Genomic DNA, 23,333 nt, shown 5'->3' with positions numbered 1-23,333 from the left:
CCCCCCCTCAGAACTGACGCTCGCTGGATTTCCCCTTCGCACCATTCCCCCCGCAAACTCGAGGGACTACCGTGCGTTAAAAAAAAAACAACAACCAGGAGATCAGCGGGTTTCTGAGATTACTCAAACCACCCCGTCTGGCACCAGCAAACCATTCCTCTTAGATCACATTTCTTTTCCCCATTCCGAGGTTTGGCCCGGGCCTCTTGGCCGTGCCGGCGTGCTTTTATGCAGTCGAGTTGCTGCCACCTGATTGGCTGATAAGATATTGGCATTATCGAGCAGGGGTGAGGTGTCACTGAGCGTCTATCTGGCCCCTTAAAATACTTCCAGTCATTTAATGACGGGGGGGGCACCTTTCCAAGCCCTGGGGGACCTATTTGCCCCAAGCCGGCAAGCAACTCGTCCTCTGCGGTCCGTCTCGGCACCCTGACCTCCCTATTGTTTTGTCCCACATATATAGGCTGTGTCTGTCTCCAAATGCAAAAAAAAATCAATTTGAGACCATCCCCATCGCCTTCTGCTCCGTGAGTGGGTAATTACTCTAATCTTCAAGTGCGCCGATTTTGTCCATCTTGGTCCCCGTTCTCTTCCTTCACTCCCTCTCTCGCTCTTTCCCTTTCTCCTCACCGCCTTCTCTCTCTCTCTTCCCTCCTCATTTCCCATTCTCTCCATTCCTTCTCCGATCCTGCCCCGCCTCTCTCTCTCTTCTTCCATCTCTCCATTGGACTCCCTCCCTCTAGTTCTCCCTCAATTTCTGCCTTTCGCCCTCGCGCTCTCCCCCTCTTCCCCGCCAACCCTCCTCCCCACATTCTCCCCCCCCACACTCTAGCTCTCCTCACCCTCCCTCTCTTCTCTTTACTTCTGCACGCCTCTCGTTCCCTCTCCCGCCACCCAACCCTCCCCCCTCCTGCCCCTCACACTCCCCCTCCACCTCTGTCCTCCTGCCCTTTCTTTTGTTCCTCTTCCCCTCTTTCTCTGTCCCACCCTCCGTCTCTGTCTCCTATTCTCTCTCCCTCTCTCACCCCTTCTATCCCCTCCCCCTCACTCTCTCTTTTCCTCCTCCCTCCGCCTCTCCCTCCTTTGACCCGCTTTCTCTCTCTCTCCTCTCTCTCTCTGTTCCCCACCCTGTCTCCTCCTCACCCTCTAACACGCTCCCCCCTCCATCACGTGCATCTCCCGTTGCGTTGGAAGGAGGGGCGGCGAGGTGGGACACGCTCCCCACTACGAGGGCCCCCACCCCCATCAGTGTTGACCTTGCCCGGGCAGCCAGACAGGAGAAACACGCCACCTCGGAGTTGAGTTCGAGGCTGTAGATGGCGGTCAGGGGATACGACACGCTCTGCATCATCGGTACGCGGATCATCTTTTTGGGCGAAACCCAGAAGTCCTCCTCCCTGGTCAGATGCTTCTCGAACTTCGTTTTCCATTTGCCTGCGTGGCGGAGAGGGACAGGGTGAGGTCTGACTGAACCGGTTCCTCGGCGGGACAATACCTTCGCTGAACCGGGTTCACTGACTGCTTGGTGACCCGTTTAAACCAGCCTCCCCGAAGACATAACACCTCAGCTAAGCTGGGTTACCTGACAGTATTAATAATAATAATCATAGGCATTCGTTAGTCTCATGCGACCATGGATTTGCGCCTTGGAAGGTTTCCGGGGTGCAGGCCTGGGCGAAGGTTGTATGGAAGACCGGCAGTTGCCCATGCTGCAAGTCTCCCCTCTCCACGCCACCGATGTTGTCCAAGGGAAGGGCACTAGGACCCATACAGCTTGGCACCGGTGTCTTCGCAGAGCAATGTGTGGTTAAGTGCCTTGCTCAAGGACACAAACACGCTGCCTCAGCCGAGGCTCAAACCAGCGACCTTCAGATCACTAGACGAACGCCTTCACCACTTGGCCACGCGCCAACGTACCTGGAAGTATTGCAGCCTATCGAAACTGGGATCCCCGATAGTATAACGCCCTCTCTAAACCGGTTCCCTGAAGACATAACTCCCCAGCTAAACTGGGTTACCTGACAGCCTATCTAAACTGCGATCCCCAATGGTACAAAACCCTCTCTAAACTGGGTTTCTCGATGGTATAATGCCCCCTCCCCAAGAAACCAGTCTCCCCAAGGGCATTACGCCCTCTTTAAAGCACATACCACGAACGGTAAAAAAAAAACACCTTTTCAAAACTGGTTCCCCCTCAACAAACCGGGACTCCCATGGTATAACACCCTCTCCAAACCGGGCTCGCCAATGACATAACGATAGGCAATAGGTGCAGGAGTAGGCCATTCAGCCCTTCGAGCCAGCACCACCATTCACTGTGATCATGGCTGATCATCCACAATCAGTACCCAGTTCCTGCCTTCTCCCCATATCCCTTCACTCCGCTATCTTTAAGAGCTCTATCTAACTCTTCCTTGAAAGCATCCAGAGAATTGGCCTCCACTGTCTTCTGAGGCAGAGCATTCCACAGATCCACAACCCTCTGTGTGAAAAAGTTTTCCCTCAACTCCGTTCTATATTGTCTACCCCTGATTCTTAAACTGTGGCCTCTGGTTCTGGACTCACCCATCAGCGGGAACATGCTTCCTGCCTCCAGCGTGTCCAATCCCTTAATAATCTTATATGTTTCAATCAGATCCCCTCTCATCCTTCTGAATTCCAATGTATACAAGCCCAGTCGCTCCAATCTTTCAACATATGACAGTCCCGCCATCCCGGGAATTAACCTTGTGAACCTACGCTGCACTCCCTCCATAACAAGAATGTCCTTCCTCAAATTTGGAGACCAAAACTGTACACAGTACTCCAGATGTGGTCTCACCAGGGCCCTGTACAGCTGCAGAAGGACCTCTTTGCTCCTATACTCAATTCCTATAACGCATTCCATGAACCGGGCAACTGGACGGTATAGCATCCTCTCTAAACGGGGTTCCCCGACGGTATGGCGCCCTCCCCGACGGTATGGCGCCCTCCCCGTCGGTTGCCAGGAGTGCCTGGCGGAGAATACCCGGTACACGGTGGGGGGGGGGGTGGGATGGGGACGCGCTGCGGGGCAGAGCCTCTCCCTGACCTGCGTAGTAGACGGCGTTGAGGATCATGATGATGACGTCATCCGGGACGCTGTCGACCAGCTTGGGGATCAGTCCATGGGTGTGACCGGACACCCAGTCGTTAATTGCCCGGACGTTCTCGGTGGCGTTCGGAGTCAGAGGTTTTGGCCTCTGTCCGTAAAACCGGATCGACCGGTCGTTGAAGTCCCCTTCCAGGCAAATACCTGAGAGAGGAGAGAGAGGAGAGAGAGAGAGAGAGAGAGAGAGAGAGAGGGCGTAGAGGGGATGGGGCAGGGGAGAGAATTGATGCGGGATGGAGAGAGGGGAGTGGAGGACGAGGGAGGGGCAGAGAGGGGGAGAGGAGATAGGGAGAGAGGAGGGATGCCATTGGGGCAGAGGAGAAGAGGGGAGAGGTAAGGCGGAGTGGAGAGGAGATGGGGGAGGGAAGGATTGTAAGGGGGACGTGGGGGAGAGAGGGTGTGCGCGGGAGAGAAGAGGGGTAGGGGGATCGCAGAGGGAGGGAGCGAGGAGGAGAGGTAAGGGGTCGGAGGGAGACGGGCGGAGAGGAGAGGAGAAGGGGGGCACTTGCGATGAAGGGGAGAGTGGGTGAAATCGGGATTTAGAAGAGGGCGGGAGGGGAAAGACAGGGGGGGTGCCGAGAGGCGAGAGAGAGGGGTGGGAGGGGGAGGGAAGGTGAGAGAGGAGGAGCGATTGGGTGGTGGGGTTGGGGCAGAGGGTGGGTGAGCGCGGGAGGAGGGGGGAGAGGACAGAATTAGAGAGTGGGAGGGGAGAGATGGGTGGACAAGTGAATCTCCAGCTGCCACGGGAGAGGGCGACGTGACGACAGATCGAGAGCTGGGGATGGGCAGGGAGGGGGCAGGGACGTTGTGACAGAGAAAAGCAACAGAGGCAGCCCCCCGCAACACGGTCTCCCCACCCCTGCCGGGTGGAGAATCCCTTTCACCCAATCGGGCCTGATGGAAGGTCCACGCACCACCTCCGCTGCTCAGGAGCTGAGGGTTCTGGTGGTGGGCGGGGGTGGGGGAGGGGTGTAGGGGAAGACAATATTGAATCTTCTCCCTTCACCCCCAACCCACTACCGTCAGCCTTGCCGTGCCTCTGGAAGACCGCAGCAATCAGCCTTGCCGTGGGGGGGGGGGGGGGGGGTCGTGGTGGTGCGGGGGACATTTGCCCGGGACGGAGATGGGGTGATGCGCCTAACAACGACAGGGCGCAACGACAACCTCGCGCTCCGCATCAGAACTGGCTGTGGATTTCAGGAAGAAGATGACCGTAAAACATGCCTCCCCCCCCCCCACACATCCCCAGTCCTCACTGAAGGGGGGGGGGGGGGTGTCAGCGGTGGAAAGGACGAGCGGCCGCGAGTTCCTGGAGGTCACATTCTCAGGGGCTCTATCCCGCGCCCCACGTGTTATATAACCATATAAAAATTACAGCACGGAATCAGGCCATCTCGGCCCTTCTAGTCCGTGCCGAACGCTTACTCTCACCTAGTCCCACCGACCTGCACTCAGCCCATTATCCTCCATTCCTTTCCTGTCCATATATCTATACAATTTAACTTTAAATGACAACTTCGAACCTGCTTCAACCACTTCTGCTGGAAGCTCGTTCCACACAGCTACCACTCTCTGAGTGAAGAAGTTCCCCCTCATGTTACCCCTAAACTTTTGCCCCCTGACTCTCAGCTCATGTCCTCTTGTTTGAATCTCCCCAACTCTCAATGGAAAAAGCCTATCCACGTCAACTCTATCAATCCCTGTCATAATTTTAAATATCTCTATCAATTCCCCCCTCAATCTTCTACGCTCCAAAGAATAAAGACCCAACTTGTTCAACCTTTCTCTGTAACTTAGGAGATGAAACCCAGGTAACATCCTAGTAAATCTCCTCTGTACTCTCTCAATTTTATTGACATCTTTCCTATCATTCGGTGACCAGAACTGTACACAATACTCCGAATTTGGCCTCACCGATGGCTTGCACAATTTCGACATTACATTCCAACTCCAATACTCAATGCTCTGATTTATAAAGGCCAGCAAACCAAAAGCTTCCTTCACCACCCTATCCACATGAGATTCCACCTTCAGGGAACTACGCACCAATATTCCTAGATCCCTCTGTCCTACAGCATTCTTCAATGCCCTACCATTTACCATGTATGTCCTGTTTTGATTAGTCCTACCAAAATGCAGCACCTCACATTTATCAGCATTAAGCTCCATCTGCCATCTTTCAGCCCACTCTGCTAATCAGCCTAAATCTCTTTGCAAGCTTTGAAAACCTACTTCGTTATCCACAGTCACGCAGTAGCCACGCCCAGCGGCTCTGCTTGGCGCCGACCTTGAGGGGACAACCGCAACCGCCTTAATCCTCTTTCTACTGAATAGCCAGAGACGATATTTCTCTCTCTCTCTCTCTCTCTCTCTCTCTCTCTCTCTCTCTCTCTCTCTCTCATTACTATGCTTTGCCCTGTACGCTGCCACAAGGTCAGAAACCTTCATGCCGTACGTCAGCGTCGCCGCTCTCAACTCCGTGTACTCGGGCGTTTGACCGTGGCGAGAAATGATAGCGGCCCTCCGCTCTATCCACGCCTCTCGCAATCTTATAAACCTCCATCCGGTCTCCCCACCGCCACCTCCCCCCTGAGCCTCGGCAAGAATGTCCTTCTTCAAATTTGGAATCCAAAACTGCACACAGTACTCCAGGTGTGGTCTCACCAGGGCCCTGTACAGCTGCAGAAGGACCTTTTTGCTCCCATACTCAATTCCCCTTGTTCTGAAGGCCAGCATGTCATTAGCTTTCTTCACAGCCTGCTGTACCTGCATGCTTACTTTCAGTGACTGATGTACAAGAACACCTAGATCTCGTTGTGCTTCCCCTTTTCCTAACTTGACACCATTCAGATAGTAATCTGCCTTCCCGTTCTTACCACCAAAGTGGATAACCTCACATTTATCCACATTAAACTGCATCTGCCATGCATCTGCCCACTCACCCAACATGCCATTAGTTTTCTTCACTGCCTGCTGTAGCTGCATGCTTGCTTTCAGTGACTGATGAAACCGGGCCAGCATCCTGGTGAACGCCTTCCCGCCCCTCTCCGAGGTCCCCCCCCACGCCCCTTCCCGCAGGGGGACGACGAGAACCATGCCCCACGGCACTTCCCTGTCATCCAACAGTCCCGTCTCGCTGTGGACCCCGGGGTGGTGGTGGGGAAGGAATGAGGGGGGGGGGCGGTAGGGAGGGATTGAGTCTCACCTTCCCTGTAGAAGAGCTGGGAGGCAGAGGCCAGGTTTCTCGACCTGTTCAGGAGCTCGCTGAGCGGTCGGTGCACGCAGGGGAAATGGTCGGTGTAGTGGAGGGCATCCTGCAGCTTCTTCCATGTCTCGTTCCGGGAGCCTGGCGGGGCGGGGTGGGGGGCGGGAAAGAGAGGTCGGGCCTTCAGAACGGGCGGGGCATTTCCCCCTCCCCCCATGTCCCTCCTCCCCAGCTGGTCTCCCTCCCCTCAGCAACCCCTCGTTCCCACCGTGCTCCCCGTCCGAACGCAACCCCTGACCCACCGCAGCGCACCTCCCCTCCCCTCCCCCAACCACACCGACCTACGCACGTGACCCCTGACCCTCCCCCCCCCATTCTGACCTCTGGCCATCGTTCGCAACCATAGATGTGACCCCTCTGACGCGCATCAGCGACCCCTGCCCACGCGCGTTAACCCTGCGTGCTTGGCCTCTGACACGCGTGTGCGTTTCTTGTATCCTGTACGTGAACCCCCCACCCCCCACCCCTCGATTTTGACCTCCAAATCCCCGCGCGCCTCATCCAAAGCCGCAGCTTTGGCCTCAGCCTCCATACGTGACCTGTATTCGACCTCAGAGCGCCTGACTCTGAACCGACCAGTGACCCCACCCCCTTCATAAACAGTGATTTTCACCTGCGAATCCTGGCGCCTTAAATTTGCACCCCACCCCCCCACCGAGCCCATACTTGACCCACGACCCCTGACCCCGAGGTTTGGACCCCTAACACCAAAATGACCCCCGGTGAAGAGCAAGGCCCCCTCGCCTCCGCACGGGTCTCCCGACCCCTGGTTCTGAACCGGACTCTTGGAAATGACCCCTGACACTTGACTTTGACCTCTCCCTCCCTGCCGCCGCCCCTGCCCCCACCATATTTGACCACGGACCCACTTGATTACGTGGGCCCTGACCCCTTGATTCTGACCCCCCGGTACTCGACCCGTGTCTGGCCGCCAATAGCACTACGCAAGCCCACCCGCTGGTGATGACCCCGGACCCGACGCACACGATCCCCGACCCCCGGGATTTTGACCCTCGGCCCCTTTACGCGGCCATTGATCCCCGTGTACGACCCTTGCCTCCCCCCTCCCTCCCCACCACCGCCCCCTCGCAAGACCTGGCCTCTGGACTCAACACCTCACCCCTGATTTTGACCTCCGGCACCAGTCGGCGACCCCCGAGCCTTGTGCATCGCACCCGACCCTCTGTACTTACCGAGGAGGAGATATGTCAAGGCGGTCGCCACACTGATGGGAGACAGAGCGAGATTAACGCCGGGGTTGACATTGGCCACCGCCTGGTACAGATCCACCCCGAACCGGGTCAGCGAGGCGGACAGCTTGGTCAGCTGGCCTTGCGAGACCTCCTGGGTCTCCTCGCAGCGCTTCCAGGGGTCCGGGAAGAGCGCGCAGTCTGCCCTCTGGGGTGTGGGGCAGATCCGGGGGCCCTGCCACAGCCGCGGGATGAGTCCCGGGACCCCCTGGCGATTGGTGCGGGAGTCCTCCTGCTTGAGGGGCAGGTGGGACTCTGTCTGCGGTGGAGAGAGGGAAAGAGGGAGAGAGAGAGAGACGAGAGAGATGGGATCAGACTCTCTTTCACTCCCACCGCCCCCCTCACCCTCACCTACCCCTCCCTTCCTTCCCTCGGCAGGGAGAGGGAGAAAGTGAGGGAGGGTGGGTTTCAGTCCTGGGACGCCTTTCCCTCACTCACCCTACTCTCCCTCCCCACACCGCCTCGTCCTCCTCCTCCCTCTCCCCTCCCATCCCACCTACCCGCCTCTCCCACCACGCCGCCCTCGCCCACCCCTGGGTCCCGGCACCAACCCAACCCCCCCGCCCCGTTGTCTTTCTCCTCACTCGTCTCCCTCCCCTCCCCTCCGCAACTCTCTCCCCCCCATCCTCTTTCCGCATCCCCCTCCCCTCCGTTTGCAGGAGAGACACGGGGTGAGAGGGAGGAGGAGGGGTTCAGCGCCGAGACCTCTCCCACACTACCCTACCTTCTCCTCCGCATTCCTCCACTAACCCACATTCCCCTCACCCTCCCTCCGCTCTCCCCTCACCTCCACAGACTTCCCGACCCTCCATCTCGCTTTTCTCAACACTAGCGCACCACCACCCCCCCCCCACCCGGCCCGTTCTGTACTGTCCGATTCCCTATCCCTCTTTTCCCATCGACACACGCACCCTCTCCCTTCCCTCCCTCACCCTCCCCCCACCATCACCTAATCCTCACTCCCCATCCTCAATCCCTCGCCTCCCGTCCCCCTTTCTCTCCCCTCCCACTCCTTATTACTCCCGCTATCCTCTCCCTCCTTCAAAAATCACCCCCCCACCCTCCCCCCTTGATCCCCACTCATTTCCTCGACCCCACTCCCCTTCGGTCCTTCCCCTCCCTCCGCCCCAAACCTTTCACCCTCCTCCCCTATCTCACCCGATCTCTCCCATCTCTCTCTGCTCCTTCCCTCCGTCGCCTCCCTCTCCCCCAACTCCTCTTCTTCCCCGTGCCTGTTTCCCCTCCGTCCCATTTGTCTTCATCTCTCTCTCTCTCTCTCTCTCTCTCTCTCTCTCTCTCTCTCTCTCTCTCTCTCACACACACACACACACACACACACAATCCGTGCAGATTGGAAATCGCATCTCACCTCACTGGCAATCAGCACTGGCGCACCACAGGGTTGTGTGCTTAGCCCACGACACCAGTCTCTCTGCACTCACAACTGTGTGGCAAGGCACAGCTCAAAAAATGCCATCTCTAAATTTGCTGCTGATATATCCATTCTCAGCAGAACTTCAAATGGCACAAAAAAGCACAAAGGAGCGAGATATACAAATCAGTTGACTGGTGTCTCACACACATCTCTCTCCCTCTTTCACGCATCCCTCTCCCACACACACCTGACTCTCTCACACTCCTCTTTCACAACACACATCTCTCTCTGTCTCTCACACACACCACCCTCTCTGTCTCACAACTCTATTTCACACACGCACACACACACACACACACACACACACACACACACACACACACACACACAGCTCCCTCTCTGTCTCACACCTCTCTTTCACACAAACACAGACACACACCTCCTCTCTGTCTCACACCTCTCTTTCACATAAACACACTCCCTACCTGTCTCACACTTCTCTTTCACACACACACACCTCCCTCTCTGTCTCACACCTCTCTTTCACTCACACACACACACAACTCCTCTATGTCTCACACCTCTCTTTCACACAAACACACACACCTCCCCCTCTATCTCACACCTATCCTTCTACACACACACACACACACACACACCTCCTCCTCTGTCACACGCCTCTCTTTCACACAAACACACACCTCCCTCTCTGTCTCACACTCTCTTTCAGTCACACACACACCTCGGGCTCTGTCTCACACCTTTCTTTCACACACACACACACACATACGCACACACACGCACACACACACGCACACACACCTCCCCTCTGTCGCACACCTCTCTTTCACACAAACACACACCTCCCGCTCTGTCTCACACCTTTCTTTCACACACACACACCTCCCTCTCCGTCTTCCACCTCTCTTTCACACACACACACCTCCCCTCTCTGTCTCACACCTCTCTTTCACACAAACACACACACGCACACCTCCTCTCTGTCTCACACCTCTCTTTCACACAAATACACACACACACCTCCCTTTCTGTCTCACACCTCTCTTTCACATACCACATCTCTCTCTGTCTCACACGTCTCCTACACACACACAGCTCCCTCTCTGTCTCACATCTCTCTTACACACACCTCCCTCTCTGTCTCACACCTCTCTTTCACACACACACACCTCCCTCTCTGTCTCACACCTCTCTTTCACACAGACACACACCTCCCTCTCTGTCTCACACCTCTCTTTAACACACGCACACACACACACACACACGCACACACCTCCCTCTCCGACTCACACCTCTCTTTCACCCAAACACACACACGCAAACCTCCCTCTCTGTCTCACACCTCTCTTACACACACAGACCTCCCTCTCTGTCTCATACCTCTCCTTCACACACACACACACACACATACACAAAAACACCTGCCTCTCTGTCCCACACACACACACACACACTCACCTCCCACACTGTCTCAAACCTCTCCCACACTGTCTCAAACCTCTCTTTCACACACACACACACAGACACACACACGCCTCTCTCTCTGTCTCACACCTGTCTTACACACACAGACCTCCCTCTCTGTCTCATACCTCTCCTTCACACATACACAAACACACCTGCCTCTCTGTCCCACACACACACACACACACACACACACACACACACACACACACCTCCCTCTCTGTCTCAAACCTCTCTTTCACACACACACACACAGGCACACACACGCCTCTCTCTCTGTCTCACACCTTTCTTACAAACACACAGACACCTCCCTCTTGTCTCACACCCGTCCTTCACACACACACACACACACACACACACACACACACACACACACACAATCCGTGCAGATTGGAAATCGCATCTCCACCTCACTGGCAATCAGCACTGGCGCACCACAGGGTTGTGTGCTTAGCCCACGACACCAGTCTCTCTGCACTCACAACTGTGTGGCAAGGCACAGCTCAAAAATGCCATCTCTAAATTTGCTGCTGATATATCCATTCTCAGCAGAACTTCAAATGGCCACAAAAAAGCACAAAGGAGCGAGATATACAAATGAGTTGACTGGTGTCTCACACACATCTCTCTCTCTCTTTCACGCATCCCTCTCCCACACACACCTGACTCTCTCACACTCCTCTTTCACAAACACACATCTCTCTCTGTCTCTCACACACACCACCCTCTCTGTCTCACAACTCTATTTCACACACACACACACAGCTCCCTCTCTGTCTCACACCTCTTTCACACAAACACAGACACACACCTCCCTCTCTGTCTCACACCTCTCTTTCACATAAACACACCTCCCTATCTGTCTCACACTTCTCTTTCACACACAAACACACCTCCCTCTCTGTCTCACACCTCTTTCACATTAACACACAAACACACCTCCCACTCTGTCTCACACCTCTCTTTCACATAAACACACCTCCCTCTCTGTCTCACAGCTCTCCTACACACACACACACACACCTCATTCTCTTTCTCACACCTCCCTTTCACACACACACACACACCTCCCTCTCTGTCTCACACCTCTCTTTCACACACACACTCACACACACAAACACAGCTCCGTCTCTGTCTCACACCTCTTTCACAGACACACACACACACACACCTCCCTCTCTGTCTCACACCTCTCTTTCACACACACACTCACACACTCACACACACAAACACAGCTCCGTCTCTGTCTCACACCTCTTTCACAGACACACACACACACACACCTCCCTCTCTGTCTCACACCTCTCTTTCACACACACACTCACACACACACACACACACACACAGCTCCCTCTCTGTCTCACACCTCTTTCACAGACACACACACACACACCTCCCTCTCTGTCTCACACCTCTCTTTCACACACACACTCACACACACACACACACACACACAGCTCCCTCTCTGTCTCACACCTCTTTCACAGACACACACACACACACCTCATTCTCTGTCTCACACCTCTCTTTCACACACACACGTGCGCACAGACCTCCCTGTCTGTCTCACATCTCTCTTTCACAGACACACATCTCTCTCTATCTCACACCTCTCTTTCACACACACACACCTCCCTCTCCGACTCACACCTCCCTCTCTGTCTCACAACTCTCTTTCACACACACACACGCACACACCTCCCTCTCTGTCTCACACCTCTCTTTCACACAAACACACACACACCTCCCTCACTGTCTCACACCTCTCTTTCACACACCCACACCTACCTCTCTGTCTCACAGCTCTCTTACACAGACACACACCTCATTCTCTGTCTCACACCTCTCTTTCACACACACACACCTCCCTCTCTGTCTCACACCTCTCTTTCACACACACACACACGCACACCTCCCTCTCTGTCTCACACCTCTCTTTCACACACACACACACACTTCCCTCTCTGTCTGACACCTCCCTTTCACACACACACACACACTTCCCTCTCTGTCTCACACCTCTCTTTCACACACACACTCACACACACACACACAGCTCCGTCTCTGTCTCACACCTCTTTCACAGACACACAAACACACACACACCTCCCTCTCTGTCTCACACCTCTCTTTCACACACACACTCACACACACACACACACACAGCTCCCTCTCTGTCTCACACCTCTTTCACAGACACACATACACACACCTCCCTCTCTGTCTCACACCTCTCTTTCACACACACACTCACACACACACACACACACACAGCTCCCTCTCTGTCTCACACCTCTTTCACAGACACACATACACACACCTCCCTCTCTGTCTCACACCTCTCTTTCACACACACACTCACACACACACACAGCTCCCTCTCTGTCTCAAACCTCTTTCACAGACAGACACACACACACACACACCTCACTCTGTGTCTCACAACTCTCTTACACACACTCACACACACACCTCATTCTCTGTCTCACACCTCTCTTTCACACACACACGTGCGCACAGACCTCCCTGTCTGTCTCACATCTCTCTTTCACAGACACACATCTCTCTCTGTCTCACACCTCTCTTTCACACACACACACCTCCCTCTCCGACTCACACCTCCCTCTCTGTCTCACAACTCTCTTTCACACACACACACGCACACACCTCCCTCTCTGTCTCACACCTCTCTTTCACACAAACACACACACACCTCCCTCACTGTCTCACACCTCTCTTTCACACACCCACACCTACCTCTCTGTCTCACAGCTCTCTTACACAGACACACACCTCATTCTCTGTCTCACACCTCTCTTTCACACACACACACCTCCCTCTCTGTCTCACACCTCTCTTTCACACACACACACACACACCTCCCTCTCTGTCTCACACCTCTCTTTCACACACACACACACACCTCCCTCTCTGTCTCACACCTCCCTTTCACACACACACACACACCTCCCTCTCTGTCTCACACCTCTCTTTCACACACACACTCACACACACACACACACACAGCTCCGTCTCTGTCTCACACCTCTTTCACAGACACACAAACACACACACACCTCCCTCTCTGTCTCACACCTCTCTTTCACACACACTCACACACACACACACACACACAGCTCCCTCTCTGTCTCACACCTCTTTCACAGACACACATACACACACCTCCCTCTCTGTCTCACACCTCTCTTTCACACACACACTCACACACACACACACACACACAGCTCCCTCTCTGTCTCACACCTCTTTCACAGACACACATACCCACACCTCCCTCTCTGTCTCACACCTCTCTTTCACACACACACTCACACACACACACAGCTCCCTCTCTGTCTCACACCTCTTTCACAGACAGACACACACACACACACACCTCACTCTCTGTCTCACAACTCTCTTACACACACTCACACACACACCTCATTCTCTGTCTCACACCTCTCTTTCACACACACACCTCCCTCTCTGTCTCACACCTCTCTTTCACACACACACACACGCACAGACCTCCCTGTCTGTCTCACACCTCTCTTTCACACAAACACACACACACCTCCCTCACTGTCTCACACCTCTCTTTCACACACCCACACCTACCTCTCTGTCTCACAGCTCTCTTACACAGACACACACCTCATTCTCTGTCTCACACCTCTCTTTCACACACACACACCTCCCTCTCTGTCTCACACCTCTCTTTCACACACACACACACACACACCTCCCTCTCTGTCTCACACCTCTCTTTCACACACACACACACACTTCCCTCTCTGTCTGACACATCCCTTTCACACACACACACACACACCTCCCTCTCTGTCTCACACCTCTCTTTCACACACACACTCACACACACACACACACACAGCTCCGTCTCTGTCTCACACCTCTTTCACAGACACACAAACACACACACACCTCCCTCTCTGTCTCACACCTCTCTTTCACACACACTCACACACACACACACACACACAGCTCCCTCTCTGTCTCACACCTCTTTCACAGACACACATACACACACCTCCCTCTCTGTCTCACACCTCTCTTTCACACACACACTCACACACACACACACACACACAGCTCCCTCTCTGTCTCACACCTCTTTCACAGACACACATACACACACCTCCCTCTCTGTCTCACACCTCTCTTTCACACACACACTCACACACACACACAGCTCCCTCTCTGTCTCACACCTCTTTCACAGACAGACACACACACACACACACCTCACTCTCTGTCTCACAACTCTCTTACACACACTCACACACACACCTCCCTCTCTGTCTCACACCTCTCTTTCACACACACACTCACACACACACACAGCTCCCTCTCTGTCTCACACCTCTTTCACAGACAGACACACACACACACACACCTCACTCTCTGTCTCACAACTCTCTTACACACACTCACACACACACCTCATTCTCTGTCTCACACCTCTCTTTCACACACACACCTCCCTCTCTGTCTCACACCTCTCTTTCACACACACACCTCCCTCTCTGTCTCACACCTCTCTTTCACACACACACACGCGCACAGACCTCCCTGTCTGTCTCACATCTCTCTTTCACAGACACACATCTCTCTCTGTCTCACACCTCTCTTTCACACACACACACCTCCCTCTCCGACTCACACCTCCCTCTCTGTCTCACAACTCTCTTTCACACACACACACGCACACACCTCCCTCTCTGTCTCACACCTCTCTTTCACACACCCACACCTACCTCTCTGTCTCACAGCTCTCTTACACAGACACACATCTCATTCTCTGTCTCACACCTCTCTTTCACACACACACACCTCCCTCTCTGTCTCACACCTCTCTTTCACACACACACACACACACACCTCCCTCTCTGTCTCACACCTCTCTTTCACACACACACACACACCTCCCTCTCTGTCTCACACCTCCCTTTCACACAAACACACACACACCTCCCTCACTGTCTCACACATCTCTTTCACACACCCACACCTACCTCTCTGTCTCACAGCTCTCTTACACAGACACACACCTCATTCTCTGTCTCACACCTCTCTTTCACACACACACACCTCCCTCTCTGTCTCACACCTCTCTTTCACACACACACACACACACACACACACACCTCCCTCTCTGTCTCACACCTCTCTTTCACACACACACACACCTCCCTCTCTGTCTCACACCTCCCTTTCACACACACACACACACCTCCCTCTCTGTCTCACACCTCTCTTTCACACACACACTCACACACACACACACACAGCTCCGTCTCTGTCTCACACCTCTTTCACAGACACACAAACACACACACACCTCCCTCTCTGTCTCACACCTCTCTTTCACACACACACTCACACACACACACACACACAGCTCCCTCTCTGTCTCACACCTCTTTCACAGACAGACACACACACACACACACCTCACTCTCTGTCTCACAACTCTCTTACACACACTCACACACACACCTCATTCTCTGTCTCACACCTCTCTTTCACACACACACCTCCCTCTCTGTCTCACACCTCTCTTTCACACACACACACACGCACAGACCTCCCTGTCTGTCTCACACCTCTCTTTCACACAAACACACACACACCTCCCTCACTGTCTCACACCTCTCTTTCACACACCCACACCTACCTCTCTGTCTCACAGCTCTCTTACACAGACACACACCTCATTCTCTGTCTCACACCTCTCTTTCACACACACACACCTCCCTCTCTGTCTCACACCTCTCTTTCACACACACACACACACACACCTCCCTCTCTGTCTCACACCTCTCTTTCACACACACACACACACTTCCCTCTCTGTCTGACACATCCCTTTCACACACACACACACACCTCCCTCTCTGTCTCACACCTCTCTTTCACACACACACTCACACACACACACACACACAGCTCAGTCTCTGTCTCACACCTCTTTCACAGACACACAAACACACACACACCTCCCTCTCTGTCTCACACCTCTCTTTCACACACACTCACACACACACACACACACACAGCTCCCTCTCTGTCTCACACCTCTTTCACAGACACACATACACACACCTCCCTCTCTGTCTCACACCTCTCTTTCACACACACTCACACACACACACACACACACAGCTCCCTCTCTGTCTCACACCTCTTTCACAGACACACATACACACACCTCCCTCTCTGTCTCACACCTCTCTTTCACACACACACTCACACACACACACAGCTCCCTCTCTGTCTCACACCTCTTTCACAGACAGACACACACACACACACACCTCACTCTCTGTCTCACAACTCTCTTACACACACTCACACACACACCTCATTCTCTGTCTCACACCTCTCTTTCACACACACACCTCCCTCTCTGTCTCACACCTCTCTTTCACACACACACACACGCACAGACCTCCCTGTCTGTCTCACACCTCTCTTTCACACAAACACACACACACCTCCCTCACTGTCTCACACCTCTCTTTCACACACCCACACCTACCTCTCTGTCTCACAGCTCTCTTACACAGACACACACCTCATTCTCTGTCTCACACCTCTCTTTCACACACACACACCTCCCTCTCTGTCTCACACCTCTCTTTCACACACACACACACACACACCTCCCTCTCTGTCTCACACCTCTCTTTCACACACACACACACACTTCCCTCTCTGTCTGACACATCCCTTTCACACACACACACACACCTCCCTCTCTGTCTCACACCTCTCTTTCACACACACACTCACACACACACACACACACAGCTCCGTCTCTGTCTCACACCTCTTTCACAGACACACAAACACACACACACCTCCCTCTCTGTCTCACACCTCTCTTTCACACACACACTCACACACACACACACACACAGCTCCCTCTCTGTCTCACACCTCTTTCACAGACACACACACACACACACCTCCCTCTCTGTCTCACACCTCTCTTTCACACACACACTCACACACACACACAGCTCCCTCTCTGTCTCACACCTCTTTCACAGACAGACACACACACACACACACCTCACTCTCTGTCTCACAACTCTCTTACACACACTCACACACACACCTCATTCTCTGTCTCACACCTCTCTTTCACACACACACCTCCCTCTCTGTCTCACACCTCTCTTTCACACACACACCTCCCTCTCTGTCTCACACCTCTCTTTCACACACACACACGCGCACAGACCTCCCTGTCTGTCTCACATCTCTCTTTCACAGACACACATCTCTCTCTGTCTCACACCTCTCTTTCACACACACACACCTCCCTCTCCGACTCACACCTCCCTCTCTGTCTCACAACTCTCTTTCACACACACACACGCACACACCTCCCTCTCTGTCTCACACCTCTCTTTCACACACCCACACCTACCTCTCTGTCTCACAGCTCTCTTACACAGACACACATCTCATTCTCTGTCTCACACCTCTCTTTCACACACACACACCTCCCTCTCTGTCTCACACCTCTCTTTCACACACACACACACACACACCTCCCTCTCTGTCTCACACCTCTCTTTCACACACACACACACACCTCCCTCTCTGTCTCACACCTCCCTTTCACACAAACACACACACACCTCCCTCACTGTCTCACACATCTCTTTCACACACCCACACCTACCTCTCTGTCTCACAGCTCTCTTACACAGACACACACCTCATTCTCTGTCTCACACCTCTCTTTCACACACACACACCTCCCTCTCTGTCTCACACCTCTCTTTCACACACACACACACACACACACACACCTCCCTCTCTGTCTCACACCTCTCTTTCACACACACACACACCTCCCTCTCTGTCTCACACCTCCCTTTCACACACACACACACACCTCCCTCTCTGTCTCACACCTCTCTTTCACACACACACTCACACACACACACACACAGCTCCGTCTCTGTCTCACACCTCTTTCACAGACACACAAACACACACACACCTCCCTCTCTGTCTCACACCTCTCTTTCACACACACACTCACACACACACACACACACAGCTCCCTCTCTGTCTCACACCTCTTTCACAGACACACATACACACACCTCCCTCTCTGTCTCACACCTCTCTTTCACACACACACTCACACACACACACACACACACAGCTCCCTCTCTGTCTCACACCTCTTTCACAGACACACATACACACACCTCCCTAACTGTCTCACACCTCTCTTTCACACACACACTCACACACACACACAGCTCCCTCTCTGTCTCACACCTCTTTCACAGACAGACACACACACACACACACCTCACTCTCTGTCTCACAACTCTCTTACACACACTCACACACACACCTCATTCTCTGTCTCACACCTCTCTTTCACACACACACCTCCCTCTCTGTCTCACACCTCTCTTTCACACACACACACACGCACAGACCTCCCTGTCTGTCTCACACCTCTCTTTCACACAAACACACACACACCTCCCTCACTGTCTCACACCTCTCTTTCACACACCCACACCTACCTCTCTGTCTCACAGCTCTCTTACACAGACACACACCTCATTCTCTGTCTCTCACCTCTCTTTCACACACACACACCTCCCTCTCTGTCTCACACCTCTCTTTCACACACACACACACGCACACCTCCCTCTCTGTCTCACACCTCTCTTTCACACACACACACACACTTCCCTCTCTGTCTGACACCTCCCTTTCACACACACACACACACCTCCCTCTCTGTCTCACACCTCTCTTTCACACACACACTCACACACACACACAGCTCCGTCTCTGTCTCACACCTCTTTCACAGACACACAAACACACACACACCTCCCTCTCTGTCTCACACCTCTCTTTCACACACACACTCACACACACACACACACACAGCTCCCTCTCTGTCTCACACCTCTTTCACAGACACACACACACACACCTCCCTCTCTGTCTCACACCTCTCTTTCACACACACACTCACACACACACACAGCTCCCTCTCTGTCTCACACCTCTTTCACAGACAGACACACACACACACACCTCACTCTCTGTCTCACAACTCTCTTACACACACTCACACACACACCTCATTCTCTGTCTCACACCTCTCTTTCACACACACACCTCCCTCTCTGTCTCACACCTCTCTTTCACACACACACACGCGCACAGACCTCCCTGTCTGTCTCACATCTCTCTTTCACAGACACACATCTCTCTCTGTCTCACACCTCTCTTTCACACACACACACCTCCCTCTCCGACTCACACCTCCCTCTCTGTCTCACAACTCTCTTTCACACACACACACGCACACACCTCCCTCTCTGTCTCACACCTCTCTTTCACACACCCACACCTACCTCTCTGTCTCACAGCTCTCTTACACAGACACACATCTCATTCTCTGTCTCACACCTCTCTTTCACACACACACACCTCCCTCTCTGTCTCACACCTCTCTTTCACACACACACACACACCTCCCTCTCTGTCTCACACCTCTCTTTCACACAAACACACACACACCTCCCTCTCTGTCTCACAACTTTCTTTCACACACACACACACACACACACCTCCCTCTCTGTCTCACATCTCTCTTTCACACACACATGTCTCTCTGTCTCACACCTCTCTTTCACAAACACACACCTCCCTCTCAGTTTCACACCTCTTTTTCACACACACACACACACACACACACACCTCCCTCTCTGACTAACAGCTCTCTTACACACACACCTCATTCTCTGTCTCACACCTTTTTCACACACACACACCTCCCTCTCTGTCTCACACCTCTTTCACACACACACACACACCTCCCTCTCTGTCTCACAACTTTCTTTCACACACACACACACACACACACACACTCACACACACCCACCTGCCTCTCTGTCTCACACCTCTCTTTCACACACACACACCTCCCTCTCTGTCTCACACCTCTCTTTCACACACACACACACACACACCTCCCTCTCTGTCTCACACCTCTCTTTCACACACACACACACCTCCCTCTCTGTCTCACACCTCTCTTTCACACAAACACACACACACCTCCCTCTCTGTCTCACAACTTTCTTTCTCACACACACACACACACACACACCTCCCTCTCTGTCTCACATCTCTCTTTCACACACACATGTCTCTCTGTCTCACACCTCTCTTTCACAAACACACACCTCCCTCTCAGTTTCACACCTCTTTTTCACACACACACCTCCCTCTCTGTCTAACAGCTCTCTTACACACACACCTCATTCTCTGTCTCACACCTTTTTCACACACACACCTCCCTCTCTGTCTCACACCTCTTTCACACACACACACACACACACCTCCCTCTCTGTCTCACAACTTTCTTTCACACACACACACTCACACACACACACACACCTCCCTCTCTGCCTCACACCTCTCTTTCACAAACACACACCTCCGACTCACACCTCTCTTTCACACAAACACACCTCCCTCTCTGTTTCACACCTCTCTTTCATACACACACACACTTCTCTCTCTGTCTCACAGCTCTCTTACACACACACACCTCATTCTCTGTCTCACACCTCTTTTTCACACGCACACACCTCCCTCTCTGTCTCACACCTCTTTCACACACACACACAAACACCTCCCTCTCTGTCTTACACCTCTCTTTCACACACACACACACACACACACACACACACACTCACACACACCCACCTGCCTCTCTGTCTCACACCTGTCTTTCACACACACACACACACCTCCCTCTCTGTCTCACACCTCTCTTTCACACACACACACACACCTCCCTCTCTGTCTCACACCTCTCTTTCACACACACACACCTCATTCTCTGTCTCACACCTCTTTCACACACACATACCTCCCTCTCTGTCTCACAACTTTCTTTCACACACACACACCTCCCTCCCTGTCTTACACCTCTCTTTCACACACACACACACACATACCTCCCTCTCCGTCTCACACCTCTCTTTCACACACACACACCTCCCTCTCTGTTTCAGACCTCTCTTTCACACAAACACACACACACCTCCCTCTCTGTCTCACACCTCTCTTTCACACACACACACCTCCCTCTCTGTCTCACTGTTCTCTTACACACACACACACCTCATTTTTTCTCTCACACCTCTCTTTCACACACACACACCTCCCTTTCTGTCTCACACCTCCCTCTCTGTCTCACACCTCTCTTTCACACACACACATCTCTCTCTGTCTACCTCCCTCTCCGACTCACACCTCTCTTTCACACAAACACACACACACACCTCCCTCTCTGTCTCACAACTTTCTTTCACACACACACACTCACACACACACACACCTCCCTCTCTGTCTCACACCTCTCTTTCACAAACACACACCTCCGACTCACACCTCTCTTTCACACAAACACACCTCCCTCTCTGTTTCACACCTCTCTTTCATACACACACACACTTCTCTCTCTGTCTCACAGCTCTCTTACACACACACACCTCATTCTCTGTCTCACACCTCTTTTTCACACGCACACACCTCCCTCTCTGTCTCACACCTCTTTCACACACACACACAAACACCTCCCTCTCTGTCTTACACCTCTCTTTCACACACACACACACGCACACACTCACACACACCCACCTCCCTCTCTGTCTCACACCTCTCTTTCACACACAGACGCCTCCCTCTCTAACTCACACCTCTCTTACACACACACACACCTCATTCTCTGTCTCACACCTCTTTCACACACACATACCTCCCTCTCTGTCTCACAACTTTCTTTCACACACACACACCTCCCTCCCTGTCTTACACCTCTCTTTCACACACACACACACACATACCTCCCTCTCCGTCTCACACGTCTCTTTCACACACACACACCTCCCTCTCTGTTTCAGACCTCTCTTTCACACAAACACACACACACCTCCTTCTCTGTCTCACTCCTCTCTTTCACACACACACACCTCCCTCTCTGTCTCACTGTTCTCTTACACACACACACACCTCATTCTTTCTCTCATACCTCTCTTTCACACACACACACCTCCCTTTCTGTCTCACACCTCCCTCTCTGTCTCACACCTCTCTTTCACACACACACATCTCTCTCTGTCTACCTCCCTCTCCGACTCACACCTCTCTTTCACACAAACACACACACACACCTCCCTCTCTGTCTCACACCTCTCTCTCTCTCACACACACACCTCCCTCTCTGTCTCACACCTCTCTTTCACACACACACACACACACACCTGCCTCTCTGTCTCACAGCTCTCTTACACACACACACACACACACACACACCTCATGCTCTGTCTCACACCTTTCTTTCACACACACACACCTCATTCTCTGTCTCACACCTCTCTTTCACACACACACACCTCCCTCTCTGTCTCACACCTCTCTTACACACACACACACACACCTCCCTCTGTCTCTCACACCTGCATCTCTCTCACACACACACACCTCTCTCTCTAACACACACACATTTCTCTCTCTCTAACCCACACACAGTCAAACACTCGCCACTCTCGTTCTCTTTACCCAGGGAAGATTTTCCACTGCGATCAACAGTAGTAGAAATTGTAATTTCGCCTGTAATATCATTGTCGCCTTCAGCACAGTTCAACTAGGGTGTACCAGATCAAATCTCGTAACTGTGGGAGAGAGCGAGAGATTCCATTTCAGAAAACCCTGTGTGGGCACCGAGCGCTC

At 53.2% G+C, this 23,333-nt stretch overlaps 1 protein-coding gene across 1 annotated transcript in view; it reads right to left on the bottom strand.

The window, feature by feature from the left end:
* Window positions 1-23,333, bottom strand: part of LOC140192731 (plasma protease C1 inhibitor-like) — a 29,053-nt gene that overhangs the window by 4,487 nt on the left and 1,233 nt on the right. The window contains exons 2-6 of the mRNA XM_072250234.1: window positions 23,163-23,275; window positions 7,589-7,904; window positions 6,336-6,476; window positions 3,071-3,274; window positions 1,292-1,434 (exon numbers count right to left, since the gene is read on the bottom strand). Coding sequence (XP_072106335.1) covers window positions 1,292-1,434; window positions 3,071-3,274; window positions 6,336-6,476; window positions 7,589-7,904; window positions 23,163-23,225 — 867 coding nt within the window. The 5' untranslated portion in view covers window positions 23,226-23,275. The remainder of the gene's footprint in view (window positions 1-1,291; window positions 1,435-3,070; window positions 3,275-6,335; window positions 6,477-7,588; window positions 7,905-23,162; window positions 23,276-23,333) is intronic.

Source organism: Mobula birostris, unplaced genomic scaffold (assembly GCF_030028105.1).
Source record: "Mobula birostris isolate sMobBir1 unplaced genomic scaffold, sMobBir1.hap1 scaffold_2315, whole genome shotgun sequence".
Classification (NCBI taxonomy): domain Eukaryota; kingdom Metazoa; phylum Chordata; class Chondrichthyes; order Myliobatiformes; family Myliobatidae; genus Mobula; species Mobula birostris.
Note: the sequence above shows the minus strand (reverse complement) of the source record. Positions and strands in the feature narration are given on the sequence as shown.